An 18,262-nucleotide genomic window follows, 5' to 3' on the forward strand; every position below is an offset into this window, starting at 1 on the left:
TAACGGAGTTCAGTTTGGGGATTTGAAGTCCGTGCTCCTGAAGTTATAGATGAACCCTGTGAAAACTGTGTCCTGTCAGTCTGAGGAATCGGACACTAACACATAAAAGCGACCAGCTACACTGATGGGGACTTCTATCTCCCTGGAACACATTTGATAGGACTCATATACAGTATCGCTGCTGCCCCTAACGTGACCTGACAGCTGTACTTCCTAGAAACAGTTCCTGGGTTGGATAAACTTTTTATTTCATCAGCTGAATGAAGACGTGTAACGCGCAGGCACACCGTAACGCGCAGCTGCCTTTCCCTAATAAAACTCCAACAAAACCACCTGACACAGCAGAACTACTTAGTGACAACATGTTTCAATGATTAACTCAAATCGCCTGCTGAATACAGATTACTTCCGCCTTGTGAGACAAACATGAAATTAATCACTATTAGAAACAAACACCACGCTGCTGCTGTGTGGTGTCCCAGCTCATCACGATTGCCCCCCATCACGCCACGTCTAGCAGACCCGTGTGGGTGGTCTGAGCTGTGATGGCCCGTCATTTCAATGTGACCTGCGTCCGCCATGCCAATATGATAAGACTGCACGACTGCAACATCCTTATTGCGAGGCGCGCGGGCGCGCACTGCTTATCAGTGGAACGAGACGCTTCCACCGCACCGGTGTAAAAGTCACTTTTGAGCTCGCGCCTCAAACTGCTACAAAGGTAAAGTTTACCTGCACGTTTTGTTTAATTTCTCTTAAACGAAGTGTGTTGTTATTATTAGACCACGTGCCTATGGGGACACGTACCAAATGTATTTTATAGCGTATTAATAGGAGAGAATAGTTATCAAGAAAGGCTCAGCTGTCTCCTCTGAAGATTATACATTCTATTTGAGATGCGGTTGTAGATGTTTCAATCCATTATCACAGGTATGTTGTATTTTCATAATACTATTTATTAATAAGAGTATTACTTGCTTGTATGAAGCAACATAAACTGGCTCATATACGGAAATATGCCAGGTGAACAGAGCGATCGTCTTATTCGATGCTTTTTTTAACCGCGTATATTATCTAATGGTATACTATAGATGTCCTATCTAAAAGGAGTATTTGACGGAAACGCCACATTTCTTGAAACATCCTTGAGGAGCCGCATGCGGCACCCCTAAATCTGCCCAAAATAGTCTGTGCGCCTCTAGACATGTCGCTCTGAAGTCAGTCCATGCACTGTACGGGTTCTCTGTACACCTGCACATGGACATAAATATATATATATATATATATATGTCAATCTGTCTCTGTCTGACCCATAAGGGGTCTGCATGTCAGAAATGGGCTTTTGCTTGGCGACAGGAAAATAAACCTTTTTCTTCAAGCATGCTCCAACATTCATTGATGATATTCTCTTTACAGGGGTGAAAATGGCTGAGGACATTCAGGCCAAACTTAAGAAATATCGCACTGCTCCCTTTGATGCCAGATTCCCCAACCAGAACCAGACCAAGAACTGCTGGTCCAACTACATGGGTAAGACTGCATGTCAAGGTCAAAGCAGTTAAACCCACGAAGGCAGGCTGTGCCATTATTAAAATATAATACAAATGTATTATTATACCTTTGAACTAATGATGTACAAGTCAGGATTACTGCTATGGTCTTTAGACATGTTGATAATCCAGTTTGAGATTTCTTGATAGACCATTCGCCTTGGAACCTGGATCGAGGCTATGATTTGTTTTTTTTAACATTCATTGTTGTGGTTGCTTCTCTTTAATAGACTTTCACCGCTGCCAGAAGACTCTGGACGCTAAAGGAGTAGACAACGCCCCCTGTGAATGGTACAAGAGGGTCTACAAATCACTCTGCCCCATTGCCTGGGTAACAACTTTTTCCTTTAAATGAGAAATAACTGTCCACAAAGACACAAGCAGGTTGAATAGTAGTGGCAGCACATACGGAGCAAACAACTTTATCGTTCCTCGCATTCCTGAGAGTCCACTTGGTCCCTAGAATCAAAACAAGAGTTTCAGTCCAAAATTGGGGATTGCCCAGGCAGGAAGGTCCGGCCTATTTTGAGTTACCTTTTTAGCCAAATCCTAATAAAAAGGTCTTCCACAGTTTTGAAAGTTGAACATCAGATATTACTTTTTCCCACAAACTGTCTTCACACTGACATTCAAATTTCATACATTAAAGAGCATTGCTTGTAGTGTTATTTCCTCTGGTACGTGGCGTCTTAAAAAGGTAAATCAACACTGAATCACATTGGGAAGAAGACTGTTCTCAATGGGCTGAAACTTTAATCATGTTGTACTTTAAGGTCTCACCCCAATCAGTCACAGTATAGTGTCATGCATAGGCTTGGCCCATGGCCCAAATATAGGGTTCCTGTCCTTTTCTGAACCTTTGTGACCTAAATAAAGACTGCTTACTGTACATCCTAAAATAAGTCTCCTTCTGGAATTGTTTCCCTTTAGATCCAGAAATGGGATGACCAGAGAGAAGAGGGGACCTTTCCAGGAAAGATCTAAGACTGCCATTTCCAAAGCTGCAAGGATGTAATCTTTGCAGCTAAATGTTTCACCTCCACCTTTCCTCTACTGATGCTCTGTCCTGTAAACCGATTAGTTATTCCTTACCAATTACATGAAATGTACAACAGCTTCTGCATTAAACTATCTCAGGATACATTTATGTGGCTCAGTTGTCCGCTATGTCTTTTCTCTTCACGGTGAGCCGTTCATCCCACCACAGAGTATTAGATACCTTTGTGTTGGCTTGATTCAGACCAGTGTGGTGTCAAGTGAGGACAAACCTTTTTTTCCGTTTTTCATTTTTATTTTATTCATTTGAAATAAACCTACATCAAATATACATATTTAAACAAGATTAGAAAAATTATTAAATATTTCAAAACACTAAATGTCACACATACAATAATAGCCACCACCCTACAGAGCAGGACTGAGAGCAATAATGACCATTGTTGCTGTTGGACACGCTGAAAATATATAAAATAAATACATAAAACTGCATTTCATATACAATTACTCCCATCGTGAGTAAGGGGTATGAAATGTATTGGGGCTCAATGAAGCAGTGAAAACTACTCCAAACTCAAATATAAGATATATAAGATGATAACAGCTCACTTTCCCATGCAACAAGTTAGTACAGTAAATATTGAATGAATAGTACAACACCAACTACCAAGTAATATAGTGAAGGTAGAATCAGATGAATCCCTTTTTAATGATCATTCTTCTCAATTTGAGGTAAGGTTATAGTATTTGCATATTAGAAGTTGCCCGTTACTGAATCTACTCAAAATCAAAATTGGCAAATGTAGATTTTTTTTCGATTTCCAACCAAATTTCTAAAACAGCTTTACTGGCTCATGAAACGTTTGCCTCCATAAAAATCGGCCTTCTATAGCAACTTCCATAAAGGTCACTTGGATTGCAAACTTTTTTTTTTCTACCTGATGCCAAGCAGAAAAAAACACACTGACCTAATTTTGTTAAGCCAAATATAGATATCGAAGATTCAAGTGTGTGAAGCTTTGTACGGCTTCAAGTTGAAATGTACAAAAAAAAAAAAAAAAAAAAAAAAATCGGACCACTGTACTTTTTTCAACTACGAGTGTAACCACTTTCAAAAAGGTGAAAAGCTCTCTGGAAGCACTTCCCCAAGTAAAACCGTTAGGCTTGTAAATAGTATTAGCCAACTGATACAAACCATTAATAGATATAAAGTAGTGTCTGCATAGCATTACGACTGGTTGGTGTACCGGTGGGAGTGAGTGAGTTCTCAGACCCATTAGGCAAAGAGCCGATCGTCTCGGCTCATCAGTGGATACAATTCATTAATAACAGTAGCGTTGGCCACATCCTGATGTGAGAGTGTCTTCATGTGGCCTTGGAGATATTTTCTTTTAAGTATTTGCACACCACAAGCAGCATTTAAATATGCAGCACAAAAGTCACAAGTAGCAACCACAGATATAGTGTTGAGTACTAGGCACAATAATAGACTGATAAAATGCAGCCTCGCATGTTTATCCTGGCACTGTGGGAGGGGCGACCATACAGTACATGTTCAGGATAACGTGTCTGGGTGGGGAAAGGAGCGTGATCCAACCATAAAGTGGAATCCTGCGCGCGTGTGTGTGTGTGTGCGTGTGCGCACAAACCCATTGTTATCCGTGCAAGCTGTTCTCTTCAGTGTGGACCATGTGAGCCACTGACAAGCCGCCATTGCAAATAATGGCTGCTTTGGTTTTTAAGGTGAGTTAAAGTTGTCAAACGTCACCCTCTAAAAAGTGGGCTCAAACCGTCAGTCGTAGTTCCTCCGTTTCAGTTCTGCTCTCTGTCCGTCAGTACCTCCTCTTTCCATGTTTCCCACCGTCAGTCATGCAGGTTTTAGGCCGAAGAGCTGCACCGACGCACAACAAATGTACTGTTAAGTTAACTTACTGATGGATGATCGACATGCTTGACAAGCACTCTGTACAAAAAACCTCCAAGTCCAGTTGTTCCCCTGACTCACCTGGATCTGCTGTCTGCTTCTTCTTGTTGTGATGGACTATCTGATTCTCATTAGTCATCTTCACATCCTGGTCCTCCACATAATTACTGCAACACAGCGAGAAAATGAAGACACAGCAGACACATGTCAGCACAATTGGTTGAGCTTATGAAAGATGGAACAACACCAAAACGGAGGGTTTACTGGTAACAAGGCTTGAAGCCAGCGGGCCCAGGCCTTGAGACCAAAGATGGAGCTAGAGAGGTAAGGAAGGAGGGGGGGAACGGACTGGGGCATCACAAAGTCACGCGTGTGGTAAGGAGGGTGTGGAATGGCTGGGGGTCATCTGAGGTCACTGGAGGAACCGTCATTACAGGGATTGACCACAGGGAGGTGCTGACACGGGGCTTTCACAGGCTCTGTTACTTACTGTTGGTGGTGTCTGCTGCCACGGGGGCTGAAGTGGAGAAGAGCACATCTCTGTTCAAAACAACTCATCACTTGGGGCAATGGGGTTGAATCTAACCGTCTTTGTCAATCCATCAGTTTCTCTGTTTTAGACTTTGAATTGAATATCAAATAGTCTTGAATTAATATGAGTAATTAACAAGTAGTCAGTCATCGGCGTATGACCATTTGGTGCTGAACTTTACATGCAAACTGCAGGACAAAGCCTAATTTAGGTCTACGATTAACAAGAACACTGAAAGGCAAACTATGCAGATGCTTTATTTTGTGGTAAAAGGCATTGTACAACCAATCGGCCATGAAACCAAGAAGTCGATCATTTATCGACATCCTAAAAGTACAGGGTACCTGATGACGGTGTTCCTCTCACGGTGTGCAATGTAGGCATTGTCTGTGAACAGGATGGTGTGGTAGAGCACCACTGGATCACAGGTAGGCAGAATGCCTCGTGCCACATGGCTCACACTGTCCAAGATGCCGTTGTACACCAGGAGGTCGTCCACCAATAGCTGTTTACACAGAGCGACACACAGATTGCTGCTTCAGGTCCAAATATAAAAACAAGTGATTGCTCATCTTACAGCAGACAGAGAGGCTTACCCCAAACTCCCTTACTCCCCTTTGTGGTGTCTTTGAGTAGTTCCACAGTTTGATCATGGACACCGTCACTGGCTGGTCGAAGATGACGTACACACGGTTGACCTGTGTGGAAACAATCAATACGTAAATGTCATGGAAAACTCTCCTCTGTGAGTGTCGACTGAATTCTCTCTCTCTCTCTCTCTCTCTCACCAGCCCAGGGAGCACCGGGGCCAACCACATGCATCTTCCATCGTGGGTACTGTTGACTCCATCTATTAATTTATCCGGAGTCCTCACATCACCGCTCACATTGTCCAGTATGTTCACGCTGTCTGGAAAAGCAGCGATGTCTGGTGGACATAATGTTGAGGAACAGACAATAAATTCAAACTCATTAATACTCCAACAGCTATTGCTCATCGTAGACAGCATGCATCCTCTTTCTGAATCCAATGTCAACTGCGTCATAATTATCTTTGCCAATCCAAAATGACAGCGACATTTCCAGTCGTCACGCCTGGAAAAGCACAGGTGTGACTAATAATCTTAATGATGACTCTCTTCCACTTTGAGTGTGCCAGTGAGCCACTACACACAACACTGAAGCCTTTCCTAAAGGCAGCCCTAATGAAATTGTTTACACCTGTGCATCACCTGTGAAAATAAAGACAGATTGAATGTAAGGTTGATCACATCATTTTACTGTGACTTTTCAAACTTCGATTTTGCCGCATACATGACATGGAAAGAAACGAATGATAAATTAGGATTTGTCTGAATAAAAAAAAACAAAAAACAAAAAACATAAATTAGTTACATTGTAACCCCTTTAACAGTATCTCTGATCTCAGAACACAATACTCTAGATACCCCTAGATGGAGAAGATTTGTAAATTTATACCTTTTAGCTATCAAAACTCAATGTTTATGGATTTACACAACAAGTCTTAACCGCACAGATGCATGAAGGTCGATGTAAGCTCATAAGAAAGGATACTGTTGTCACTGAGACTGATCTTCTCGTGGTTTTGGTCATAAAATTCAAGGCCGTTGAGGCCGATGTAGTACGGGTCTCCCCAGGTTGTTAACAGCTGCAGCTGAAAGATGACTGATGGGTGAAGGTCAAGGAATATAACAACATGAAAAGCACATGTGCAGCACACAGTCTGGGCTGTGTGCGAAGTCATTCGCTATTTATTATATAGTGCATTATATATATACCCTCTGAGTTTGAACTTTATCTCCCTCAAATATAGTACCAATAAACACAAGTGTCCAACGCATGGTCAGGATACAGCCACAAGGCATGATGGGAGATTCATAGTCCATGCTGGCCTTTTCTTGTTTCTTAGAGCGTCCTCTGAATTAGAGACAACGACATTATAAATTAGCAAGTGCAGTTTTCAAACTTTCTCAAGTTCATGCTAGTTAAATGTGTGGCTCCTACTTGTGGAAGTCCTGTGCACTCTTGTTGTCGGTGGGCGTCTGCAGGAAGTCGATGAAGAGGATCTCCTGGGCAAAGTCAAAGTGACAGTTGCCTGGTCCTTTCCTGATCAGGAATCCCTCCGGAGGAGAGATGGCAACATCATCCATGAACACATGGATCACCTTCACCTGAATGTGAAAAGCTGTATGTTTGATGCGTTTCCTATAGTCTCCTGCATTGAAACTTTCTTGCTAAATACAAAAACTAATAACTAATCCATGCCCTCCAAAAACATAACTTGATCTCTGGCTCCACCTGAAGCAACAGACAGAAAAGTGTCTCACCCCTCTGTAAGAGTCCTCAGGGGACTTGTTGTAGTTCCAGATGCGGAGTCCAGCGATAGTCTGGGCCTTGTTGAATGTCATGTTCAAGGTGTGTGGCTCTCCATAGGAGAAAGGGATCAGCCACATGTACTGGTCATCAGTGGTAATGTTGTGGCCATCTATAAGCCTGGGTGAAGAAAACAGACATTGAAGGCTGCGCCAGACATTGTAATGATCTGAACTAAGATTCCAGACGTTTCTCTGAGAGCGGGGTTTGGGGAAGTAAGGGTATAAGGCGTACTTATCAAGCGTGCGCAGGTCGTTTTCGTACTCAGGCAGGTCGTTGAGGTCCCCGGGAGAGGCCGCCATCATGCTGAGGTCTAAAGGTAAACTCTCTCCGTCCTTCCCCACCACCTCCAACCCTGTCAGGCCCATGTAGTGGGAGTCCCCCCACGTCAACACCAGCTCTAGTCTAAGGCCTGGGGAGGAGGTAGGCCGTCATTATAAGTATCCAAACAACAAACAGAGCACCGATCATGTGACGCTGATTATCTACTCACACTTTCCAGTGTACATCCCAGGAATAAGCTCCATGTTCTCCTCAGACTGACTCACAGTGGGGTTGAGCTGGAGATTCAACTGAGACAACATGTAAACACATTAAAACTATAACAATATTGTTGATGGCTAATTTACTCTGAATGCTTGTTATACTGTCTTTCCTCAGTGTCTCTCCCCAATGTGGAATGCTGAACACTATTGGTTCCTGCACAATGAATTTTCATTTAATTTTGCTGAACAGGTGGATTGAATATTCGGGGTCTTTGTTTTGTTATTACTGTCACAGGTGGAAAAAAGGCAAAAAACCTGCACCCACTGCCGATAAGGCCTGTACTTACTTTGAGGTCTTCTTCTCGGAAGCCAGCCTGTGTGAAGGGCCTTTCCTCTCCCTCTCCATCAGCGGTGCGTGGCCTCTGCAGCTCCTCCTCCGCCGCCAGGCTCTCGGGACCCTCACCTTCACTGAGGAAGGTTTCATCATTACGAGACATAGCCTCCAGGATCTCATCGTCGGTAGTGAACAGGATGGTGTCACCAAATTGGTCCAACTCTGAAGTGACAGCAGAGTGAGGAAAAAAAAATGGAAAACACACAAAGGAGCATGAAAAACTTGTGAGGCTGTTGTGTTCAGCTACCTCCAGACAGGGTCCCAGAAGCCTTGGCAATCTCGCCCCTGAAGATGCACCTTCCATCCAGCAGCATTTCCACCTCCTTCACGCCTCGGAAGGAGTGAATGCGTGACTTGTTGTAGTTCCACACACGGATCATGGCCACCTGGTACGGAGCTCCAAAGTCCAGGAAGATGGTGTGGCTCCGACCAGCGGTGAACGGCGCCAGCCAAAGATGCATGTCATCCTGGGTGCGATTAACGCCGTCAAACAAGTTGCTGACCACACGAGGATCTTTGCCGTACGCAGGGAGAATGTTGATGTCTGGTGGGTCAGCACGGATGTGAGCAGGTCGTAGGGGCTCTCCACTGGAACTGAACACCTCGAGGCTGTTGAGGCCCACGTAGTGGCGATCGCCCCAGGTGGACAGAATGTTGAGGACCAGCCTTTGGCCCTGCGGCAGCACAGGGATCTCGAACTCGTCCTCCCGCTCCATGGATGGATCATCATCAAGGTCTTCACACAATGCCCCCTGAGCGGTGAAGGGGGAATGTGGGCTCCTGGGTGCTGTGGAGGGGTTGACTGGGACTGTGGGTGGACCACGGCCCCGGCGCTGGACGAACTCATCAAAGACGTCACCTTCGAAGGCCATGTTGGAGATGCGTCCACGCTGGAATTGGTTGAATTTAGTAAGAGAGTCCCAGGACTCCATGAGGGTGTCATCCTGTTGGCTGTGCAGCTGGGCCGGAGAGGTGTACTGCCTCCTGCTAGGGTTCACCAATGACAGTGGCTCCTCTGGAGAATACACAAAGATTGATGTTATTTACTAACAAGCCAGGAGAAGTAGGATAATGATTTTATGACAGTAAACTGCCTTTATATTTATCACATAACATGCCATATAAAATAAGACTGTATATTTAACAGTTCCCTTGTTTTAAAAATGTGTTCGCATGGTAGCGACAGATAGCCTGATTGGTGAAATACAGGACTAAATAAAGCACAAGGTTGAAATAATCACATATAAAGGTGTCTCTTTGCGTTTCAGTATCCTAACTTTAAACATCCCTACCTGTGTTTAACAGTACAGTAGCTCTATGAAGCTGCTCCTCTGTCTGCCTGGCAGTGACTGCACTGTTTCGAAATGAGCTCCTGCGTCCGCTGATGGGCCTGTCCAGCTTTTGCTCTGCTAGCTCCTCCAGCAGGTCGCAGCTCAGATCCAAAGAGTCAGCCTTCCACGGACCCCCATTTGCTGTCCTCTCGATCACCCTACACACTCGGCCAGGGTTACACGGCAGCTCCGGGAGCATTGACGATGACGAGGCTGAGGGAGATTTGGGCTCCGCAGAGTTCTGAGGCACCAGCCACAGGGGCCTCTCCCTGCTAGCCTCGCATCCCTCTGGAGCTCCTCTGATCAGGGGCTGCAGCCACTGGGGGGCCACCCGTGAGGATGACGGCTGGGTGGTGACCGTCTGCTCCATGGGTGCAGGCTGCTCGACCTGCTGCCTGAGAGAGAGAGGCTCCTCTGAGACAGACAGGTCAAAAGAGTTTCCCTGGGTGGAGGGACGACGAGCGGAGGAGGAAACCCCCACTGGTGAAGGAGTGATGGGTGGTAGCAGTGTATGTGGGTTCTCCTGCATGTCCATCATAGCCTGGCCTGCGTCTGATGGCTGCTGATTCCAACTGTGGTGGTGCTGGGTGCTGCTGCCCTCCCCACCCTTCCTGTCCTCATGGTGCTGGGGGCTGGTCCCCCGTAGATTGTGTCCTGAAGACACGGGGCTGGAAAACAAGGAGTCTGAAACCTGGAGATCCTGGAGGTCGATTGTGGTGCTGTAGTCAAAGACGTGGTTGCCGCAGCCCTTCTCCAGCTCACCTTCAAACACCAATGTGCTGTTAAGGTACAGCTTTATATGCCGTGCACCAATGTCAAGATCCTAAAAAAGAAACGGAACTTCAATTTACTTGAATATACAGGTTCAAAAAAACATTTGACTTGTGATACAAAATGCCTAATTATTCAGGATTTGGATATCTGACATCTACACATAATACCTTTTACATAACTGAGTAAATTAAATAAAGATAGAAATATAAAATGCACATGAATCAAAAGGAAAGTATTTGTCATTTCATATTATGTGATACTTTGAGTCCTTAATGATTGTAATTCCAGCAAAGCTACAAAAGCTGCAAACCATAAATGCATAAAATCCCCAAAAGTGTAGCACTTGGGGAATTTCATGAATGTACAATTGCTACATTTACCTATTTCTCACATGCGGAGTAAGACTTCTCCAAGCTAGCAGTAATTAGCACTCTCACAGATACGAAGTCATGGCTCCCATGAAGAAATGGCTAAAGCCCAACTCCAATCTGCTCAATCCCCGAGACAGTAAACTACTATGAATTAACCTAGAACCTATTCCCCACCAACAGCTCCTTACCTTCCAGGTTCAACACAAGTAACTCTAGCTGTGGTAACAAAGAAAGAGATACGATGGGGTGTTTGTACCCCTCTATGAACAGCAGTGAGAGGCAGAAGCCCACGTTCCCCCCCCCCCCCAACACTAATCCTCTGGGGCTAATCTCTCACTGTTCCACATTTGGAGAGTGTGACTGGCAGCTCAGCCAGCCAATGTTAAAAGAGAACCACCCCCCTGACGGAACCACGCCAATACATCCGCCTGCATTATTGTGACAACACACAAGCATGTTGGATTCGTGCGCTCTAGATCTGCAGACAGCGAAATGAATAATCTCTGCACTTGAGCGAGGGATAAATCAAAAGCTGTGAGGAACAGATTACACTTCAGTTGAACAAATTACAATTCTTTATAATCTGTAATCCCACATAAACAAAAAAAAAAACATACATTGAGGCTTCTGTTGTAGTTCCAGATTTTGATGAGAGATATTCCGAAGTCTGGGGAGCACTCGGTGTTCCTGATGACGAAGTAGAGCTGGATGGGGGGTTGGAACGGACACGTCCACATGTGACGCTCACTGGTGGTCTGTCAACCCAACAATATAGACAAATATCATCAAATACTTTGTCCATGTAAATGGTGAGATTCGTTCACAAATGTTTGGAGCAACCTTAAACTTGTATGTAATAGGCCTTTTACACACCAGACAGGTGTAAAAGGATCGCAGCCTCCTATAGAGGTATTCAAGCTTCAGAGCCCTGTTATTGTGCAAGTTTGTTTACTGTCATGGGACACTAAAATGGAACAGACTCATAATTAATGTGCTTTCCTGCTATTGTCTGTCTATTAAATAGCTCACCTTCACCTTTCCATTGACAAGTGCCCCCAGATTCCCGGGGTAGTCAGCGTTTCTGATGTCCAGGTCGTGAGGAGACACGTACAGCTTCTTGTTTCTGAGGCAGAAGAACTGCAACTCAGTCAGCCCGACCTGCAAAGAGCTCCCCCAGTTCGACAGGATCTCCATGGTAACATACAATGCAGGGGTGACCTCAGCCGAGGACAGGTTCCTCTGCAATGATAACACAAAACAGCCACAAGTGCCTCTGTTCACGTATGCGTCTATCACACCCAGTAGTATTAGGACTTTTCATTCTGCGAGGCGGTGTTGCTGACTCACCGGCTGCTTGTTAAACTCGGTTTTGACACTCTGAGGTATGTTGTAGCCGGGTCCTGCTTCAAGTTTCTTCAAGGCTTTCAGCAGTTTCTGTGGTTGCCTGAAGAAAAAGGATGACATCCTCAGCTCCACTGCTTTGTCTATGGCGCCCGACCTTCATATTAATGGTGAGAGATGGCTGAGCACTGTGGTGGCTACACTGATAAATATTTCTTCAATGTCAGAGGGAGTACACACCATAAATCTCTGTAGCGCTGCCCCCTCTTAGTCGACTAATCGGTTGTTTTGGTAAATTTAGATTGGTCATATATTAAATGCTTTTACATGCTGAATCATCAGTTCATTTCTGGTAAACACACAAATTAAGGTGGTGCTTTTACATGATTCATTGTGGAAAGACCATAGAAACAGAATAGGAGTAGAAGAGACATTCCCCAGTCAAATCAACGTAGCACGATGATCAGAGCAGCAACCATTTCTATATGTACCACTGCCATTGCGACCGTTGTAGCAGGCTTAGTTCCTCACTGAAACAAGCAGTGGAGTAGTAACGTTACAAAGAGTAGAGAGCATGAGCATGTAAAATTTATCAACGTATGCTTCATCCACACACGCTTGTCATAGCGTAGAAAAGCACATTGCTATCGCCAGATAGATAGTATACAACTTTGTTCGGCTAATTTTCTGTAACCATCGTAGCATAGTAATTAGCAAGCTCGCTAGCTAATTAGCGGACTAATGAAACAACACTTTACAGCCTTACTGACGTGCGCTGTCACCGTAACTACTGTGTATCTTGGTGCAATATGCTGTCATCATACCCGGGGCCCATGAGCGTAATTCTCTGCATGGCCACAGTGACACTGCTCTCATCCTTGTTGTGGCTGTTGTGGTGCACTGAGTCATTCATCATCTGGTGTCCCCTGCCCTGGATTAAGAGGAAGCAGAATAGAAGAGTCAGACATCCATAAGCTTAAGAGGCAGAGTTTACATGGAAGCATAATCCATAACACTATTATACAATTTAAATCACATATAGTACATGTGTAGAATTGTGTGTGGGCAGTAACATCAGGGTGTATAATATATGGCCTCTAAATGAGCATAAAAACAACTGTTAATAGAGAAGAAAAGGGTTTTAATAATTAGTGGCCTAAATTGAGTAGAGGTGGGACATGTACAGGGTGGGGCAGGCAGACCGTGTTGCGGCTGAAGAGCTCCGGACTCTGCACAGGGTCGTGTTCTCTCTGGATGGCCTGGCGCACCCTGCATGCCATCTCCTCAGGGTCTCGCTCCTCAACAGAAGCCTTTCTGGCTGCCAACAGGGGCCTCTCCAGCCGACTCCTTGGCCCTTCAGCAAGAAGCACACATCTATCAAACCACAATCATGCACCATGCTATCTAACAGATGGGCTTTTCTACAGAGTTTTATTCTAAATTGGGAAATCTTCCATTTGTGGAATGTAAACTTTGAATTAAAGAGCTTTCAAAATATTAAAAGACTCACTCTGACCATCCCAGCGTTCTTTGGAAGGGGGTCTATCTAATGTTTTGCTCTTCACCAACACGGGCTTGGTGGGTATAAAGATGTCAGTGTGTTCTTTCCTTTTTGCAGATAGTTCAATCTTACGACCTGCAATAATGGAGAAAATCAAAACTGAGGATATTTTCATATGAGGAATATATTGTGATATTGTGAGTTTGCAGGCATAAAAGGGCCATGGACTGGCTGGCTAACGCTTGCTATCACTTGAACTGGGCATAGACAGCTAAACAACTTGCCTATTCTCCATGTGTACAGATCAGTGCTGATGAAGCAGATATGGAGGAGATTGAACCACTCTGGGCAATTAAGACTCACCCTAGGAATCAATAACAATCTACATATGAAAGTGGATGATAAAGCCTACCTTTAGTTGAGGGTCCAAAGTCCAGCACAATGAGGTTTGCTGAGTCAAAATGGCTATGGGAGCCACTGGGCCGAGGGTTGGAGGAAGACTTGGAGGACGTGAGAGGCAGCCCCAGTTCGTCCAGACTCTCAGTGCTCTCCTCCCTCTCAATCTGCTCTTCCACCCACTCCTCGTCCGACTCCTCCCCCGCCGAGCCGCGGTTGCTTCGCCGCATGCTAACCTCCAGGCTCCGACGCAGAACCTGGTTTACAAAGGTCAGCGTTTACGCATGCATCCATGCACACGGTGATCAGTGTAAGAACTAAGAGGCGCAAATGTACACACATGCATGCTGACAGTTTAAGCATTCCCTTGATTTGTGTGACTACCACGGAAGTAACGTCATAAATTCACACCCAGGGGCATGAAACTAATTAAGATGATTCACAACACCTCAGGCAACCTTGACAAGATGAAATAAAACATATTTCTTCTTCTTCTCACCTTCACTTCCTCGAGGTTGAGAAGTACCTTCTCGTTGTGCTCCTGATTTGCTTGGCTCTCATGCCTGGAGCTGAAGGAGGGCGATACCTTGCAGTTGTTCCTTGGGGAGCAGGGACTACGAGACGAGCGTGGACCGGAGCTCTGTATGAAACAAGGTGATTAGATAAAGGGGAAATGGCAGAGACGGAGAGATGCTAAGTAGTACACACAGCTGCATCTGACACATAGTCCCTCCCCTAAAAAAAACACCCACACAGACAGGCTTAGTAGGCATTGTCATGTCTTGACTCTACCTCCATGTCTACGCTTTCATATGGCTCAAAATCCTCAGAGTAGCGCTTTTCTGGACAGATCCGCAAACTTGGTCCTTCCTCGGTTCGAATTCTGACAGAATCCTGCATACAACAAAAAAAAGAGGAAATATTTAACATGTGTACTTTCATAGGAAAATATTTTTGATGTTGCATAATCAAGGATTAAATATATTAAGTAGTTAGAATCCCCTATACCTGCACCCATTCTTTCCTCTGGACTTTCCCTGGGGCAGTGTGGCTCCTCTTCCTGTGGGTCTGCTCCAGATTACGGCCGTCTTCAGTTAACTGGTGGGCACTTCGACAGGCATCTGACGATGAGTAGCAGCACAGAAAGGAACATGAGCAGCTTGCAGCAGACTACTGCCTGAGTGGAGAAGGAAAACGCAGTCACATATGCAGATGGTCCACACAGCACACAGAGGAAGAACGAAGAACTGGCTGCCAGCAACAACTGTCACTATCATTTATTCACTGGGACTGGGCAAGGGATCATACCATACACACTACAAGCTGAGGAGTGGTGGCTATTAGCTCATGCTCCATATGGTTTGAAGATGACAGAAGCAACAAAATATGAGTAATACGAGTATGAGGTGGCGCCTTCCATTCCAGTGTAAAAAGGATTGCCTGCTAGAGAACAATATTTCCTTCTGCGCAGTAAAGAAGGAAAACAATAATGGAGGTCTTATATAAGACTGCTACTTTTGAGTGTCTATAGGTTTATTTTGGTCCAGCAGCAGCATACCTGCTGTACGTGCAGGTCTCGAAGCAGGTGAGGAGGTGACACAGGAGCTCTTGGGCTGCTTCCTATTGGCTTCAGCATTGGCTCCGTTAAGATAAAGTGAAAAACCTTGCTCAAGCTGTTCCAACTCAATCTCCCTGGAGTCTTTGACTTTAAGGCGCTTTAGGATCCTGAGGAGCAAAGAAAACGGGTGAATACATCTACAATTCTAGAAATCTGGCCAACAGTGTATCACATGATTGAGATGGCTAAGATCAAGATTCAGGACTCACAGGAGGACGCCAACCATTTTTAAGCTATTCTGACCTCCAATCTACTACATTCCACACACTAATTTAGTTCCTCTCAAAGCAAAGAAACCAGTGCTCCTATGAGGCAGCACTGAAAGCCATGGAGGAGTTCCACATCTCCTCTGTGAACACTAATCTGTCTATCCCCAGCAGCCTGTGATCACACTTCACCTGTTTTTGTGCTGGAGGGCGATTAAATATTCATCCAGGGTGTCGTCCAGAGCAGAGGCTAGCTTCTCTCCTTGGCACTTCTTACTCTCCTTAAAGAACACCAGCATTAGTACACACACACACACACACTCACACACAGAGTCAGAAAAGTCTACATCAGCTATTTGAGGAAAACAGATCGTATACACAATACACCTCATTGTTGCACTAGTACTCACAATCACGGACTACAATCAATATCCACTGTATTCTGTACATCACAAAAATGCAAGCAAACAACTTGCTCCTCCAGTCGTCTTGAGTAAATAAAACATAAATGCAGCTAATGCAATGTGTCAAGATGTTAACGTTACATAACAGATAGACAAAACATATTTATGCAACTTGAGCCAAGATCCCTGTGGAGACACTCCCAACACATTTATGAATCCATGCCATGTGAAATTCATGCTCTCCTTAAAAAGGTGGTGCTACCCTGTACTCATTAGGTGTGAGCACTACAGTGGTTACACAGTGACTGGAACAAGAGCTACTTCATCTTGCAATAATGTGTCTTTGCATAATACATAAAGCATCGGCCTTTCAAAGAACCTTGCAGTGACAGTACGTGTCACAAATCTATCAATCTATCATCACTTAAAATGTCATATAACTAGAGAGCAATGAACTGACCATTCTTGTTTAAAAGCCACACTTGACAAGATGTTTTATTGTAAAAAAATAAAAATAAAAATTAATAAATACATAAGCCAAGATCCAAAAAGTGAGGGTCCAGCAGCAATCCTCACAATGCGAATATTGTCCAGACACTGCTGGACTCAATTAAAATGAAATCATCACATTAAATCATCAGATATCTGCCTGCTTCAGTCTTAAAAGGCCTTTACCCAAAGCCACTGGTAAATTTGACGGATGTGTGTCTTGGAAGGAGCATCAGTTGTCTGCATAACACAGTCACCTACAGCTCATGCCATTCCGTGTTTACAAACCATCATGCAAGACGAGCAAGAAAATCAGAAAGCCCTTACTTAGTTTCTACAAGTCAACTAGGCTACAGCGTCTGTCAATATCAGAAGAGAAGCAAAGAACATTGAATGAAGAATAGAAAGTACTTGTTAGTGACAGAGATTAGAGACAACTGCTGTAAAATATGACTGATTGACCCGAAAATCAGAGAGCTTCTGAATGGTGTCTCATGTCGAGTAATGTGACAGATGATGCGAATTTGAGACCGACAGAGCAGATGAGTATCTTACCTCGTTATGCATTGTGTGGCTGCAGATAGTGCTGTTCACACAATCCTATCCCATATTATGGAGAGGCTCTGTGATTCTCCAAAGATATCATTGTAATCTGTGTTGAGTTTGATTTCCACTGCAGAGGGAGCACAGATGAGAGAGACCCAAGGTTACCTGTGACATGAAACCTAAATTACCTTTAATGCAGTTCGTTTCAAATGTCGCCCCACCCGCTGGACAATTCACAACTAAAAACACATCATATCCGCTATTTCCAAGCCGAACGTTGACGTTACCCATCTGATTATAGCCCATTTGTAACAGCTTGACGTTACATTACCCTGACGTTACGTGCAGGGTATTTACAGATGTGTGGTAACGTTTGCTAATCATCTTTATTCATATGACCTTAACAGCTAACACGCCTGACAGTTCTGACTGTTAACATTGAACGGTTAGCTGACGGTAGCAATACGGGTTAACGGTTTATCGCACAAATTATCTCCGGAGGTTAGCTTGTGTCAGAGACAACGTTAGCAAGCAGTTAGCATTGACGCTAATAACAGACTCAGTAGTCTGCGTTAGCATGTAATAAACACATTAAATAACACAAAAATCAAGCTTTTGCTCTCATATTCTCGTACACCTTTTACTCTGGTTCTAACAAGTATTAGAAAACCACTTACTGTCCCTGTAAAACTATACTTTGTTGGCCATTATCTTTGAAATTAACGAGTTTTCCTGTGTTTTCTCATGTGTCCAGTCAGTAGTGTTGGTTAGTAACCAGGATAGCTGTCCACCAATAGGGAGAGCCGCATCGGTGTTAGACACGCCCCTAGCCTGTCCGCTCTCTGACTGCTGCTCCTCGCGCCAACATCCAGACAGACAAGCCTGCACAAAACGCTGTGCTGCAGAAAAACACACCTTTGAGGAGCAGTGAATACAGTGGTATGCAAGCATGTCATTCAGCATCAGCATTAGATTACAAAGAAATAAGATCACTGAAGTAAAATCACACA

The 18,262-nt window shown here is 44.4% G+C and overlaps 2 protein-coding genes across 7 annotated transcripts; one reads left to right on the plus strand and one right to left on the minus strand.

Annotated features, from left to right (window-relative positions):
- The first annotated feature begins 595 nt into the window (after positions 1 to 595).
- cox6b1 (cytochrome c oxidase subunit 6B1) lies at positions 596 to 2,702 on the plus strand. Its single transcript, XM_031843743.1, has 4 exons — positions 596 to 721; positions 1,417 to 1,530; positions 1,781 to 1,881; positions 2,481 to 2,702. The coding sequence occupies exons 2-4, from the start codon at positions 1,425 to 1,427 to the stop codon at positions 2,532 to 2,534; spliced, it is 261 nt and encodes an 86-aa protein (XP_031699603.1). The 5' UTR covers positions 596 to 721; positions 1,417 to 1,424; the 3' UTR covers positions 2,535 to 2,702.
- katnip (katanin interacting protein) lies at positions 1,343 to 18,192 on the minus strand. 6 transcript variants are annotated; one of them, XM_031843716.1, is made up of 29 exons: positions 17,930 to 18,192; positions 17,262 to 17,379; positions 16,006 to 16,094; positions 15,548 to 15,714; positions 14,998 to 15,110; positions 14,782 to 14,883; positions 14,489 to 14,629; positions 14,006 to 14,246; positions 13,603 to 13,728; positions 13,295 to 13,446; positions 12,917 to 13,023; positions 12,099 to 12,195; positions 11,781 to 11,990; positions 11,369 to 11,506; positions 9,568 to 10,429; positions 8,523 to 9,290; positions 8,229 to 8,437; positions 7,890 to 7,968; positions 7,631 to 7,808; positions 7,351 to 7,516; positions 7,028 to 7,194; positions 6,876 to 6,940; positions 6,578 to 6,688; positions 5,791 to 5,930; positions 5,599 to 5,700; positions 5,347 to 5,507; positions 4,961 to 4,987; positions 4,552 to 4,637; positions 1,343 to 4,437 (listed from the first exon to the last, which is right to left on the minus strand). In XM_031843716.1, the coding sequence occupies exons 2-29, from the start codon at positions 17,271 to 17,273 to the stop codon at positions 4,379 to 4,381; spliced, it is 4,875 nt and encodes a 1,624-aa protein (XP_031699576.1). In that variant the 5' UTR covers positions 17,274 to 17,379; positions 17,930 to 18,192; the 3' UTR covers positions 1,343 to 4,378. The 6 variants fall into 6 exon arrangements, with proteins under 6 accessions (XP_031699576.1, XP_031699574.1, XP_031699572.1 ...); XM_031843714.1 differs by having other exon boundaries at positions 11,787 to 11,990; positions 16,006 to 17,065; XM_031843712.1 differs by having other exon boundaries at positions 16,006 to 17,065.
- Positions 18,193 to 18,262: the final 70 nt, after the last annotated feature.

This window comes from Anarrhichthys ocellatus, unplaced genomic scaffold (genome assembly GCF_004355925.1).
Source record: "Anarrhichthys ocellatus isolate YVR2014 unplaced genomic scaffold, GSC_Weel_1.0 scaffold4, whole genome shotgun sequence".
Lineage (NCBI taxonomy): Eukaryota > Metazoa > Chordata > Actinopteri > Perciformes > Anarhichadidae > Anarrhichthys > Anarrhichthys ocellatus.

Coding starts and splice junctions, on each gene's coding strand:
- cox6b1 (XM_031843743.1), top strand. CDS start 1,425: ATGGCTGAGGACATTCAGGCCAAACTTAAGAAATATCGCACTGCTCCC. Junction 1,531..1,780: donor CTGCTGGTCCAACTACATGG/GTAAGACTGCAT, acceptor TCTCTTTAATAG/ACTTTCACCGCTGCCAGAAG. Junction 1,882..2,480: donor CACTCTGCCCCATTGCCTGG/GTAACAACTTTT, acceptor GTTTCCCTTTAG/ATCCAGAAATGGGATGACCA.
- katnip (XM_031843712.1), bottom strand. CDS start 16,205: ATGAGGTGTATTGTGTATACGATCTGTTTTCCTCAAATAGCTGATGTA. Junction 11,507..11,780: donor TTGTCAATGGAAAGGTGAAG/GTGAGCTATTTA, acceptor TTGGGTTGACAG/ACCACCAGTGAGCGTCACAT. Junction 5,508..5,598: donor GGGGAGTAAGGGAGTTTGGG/GTAAGCCTCTCT, acceptor CTGTGTAAACAG/CTATTGGTGGACGACCTCCT.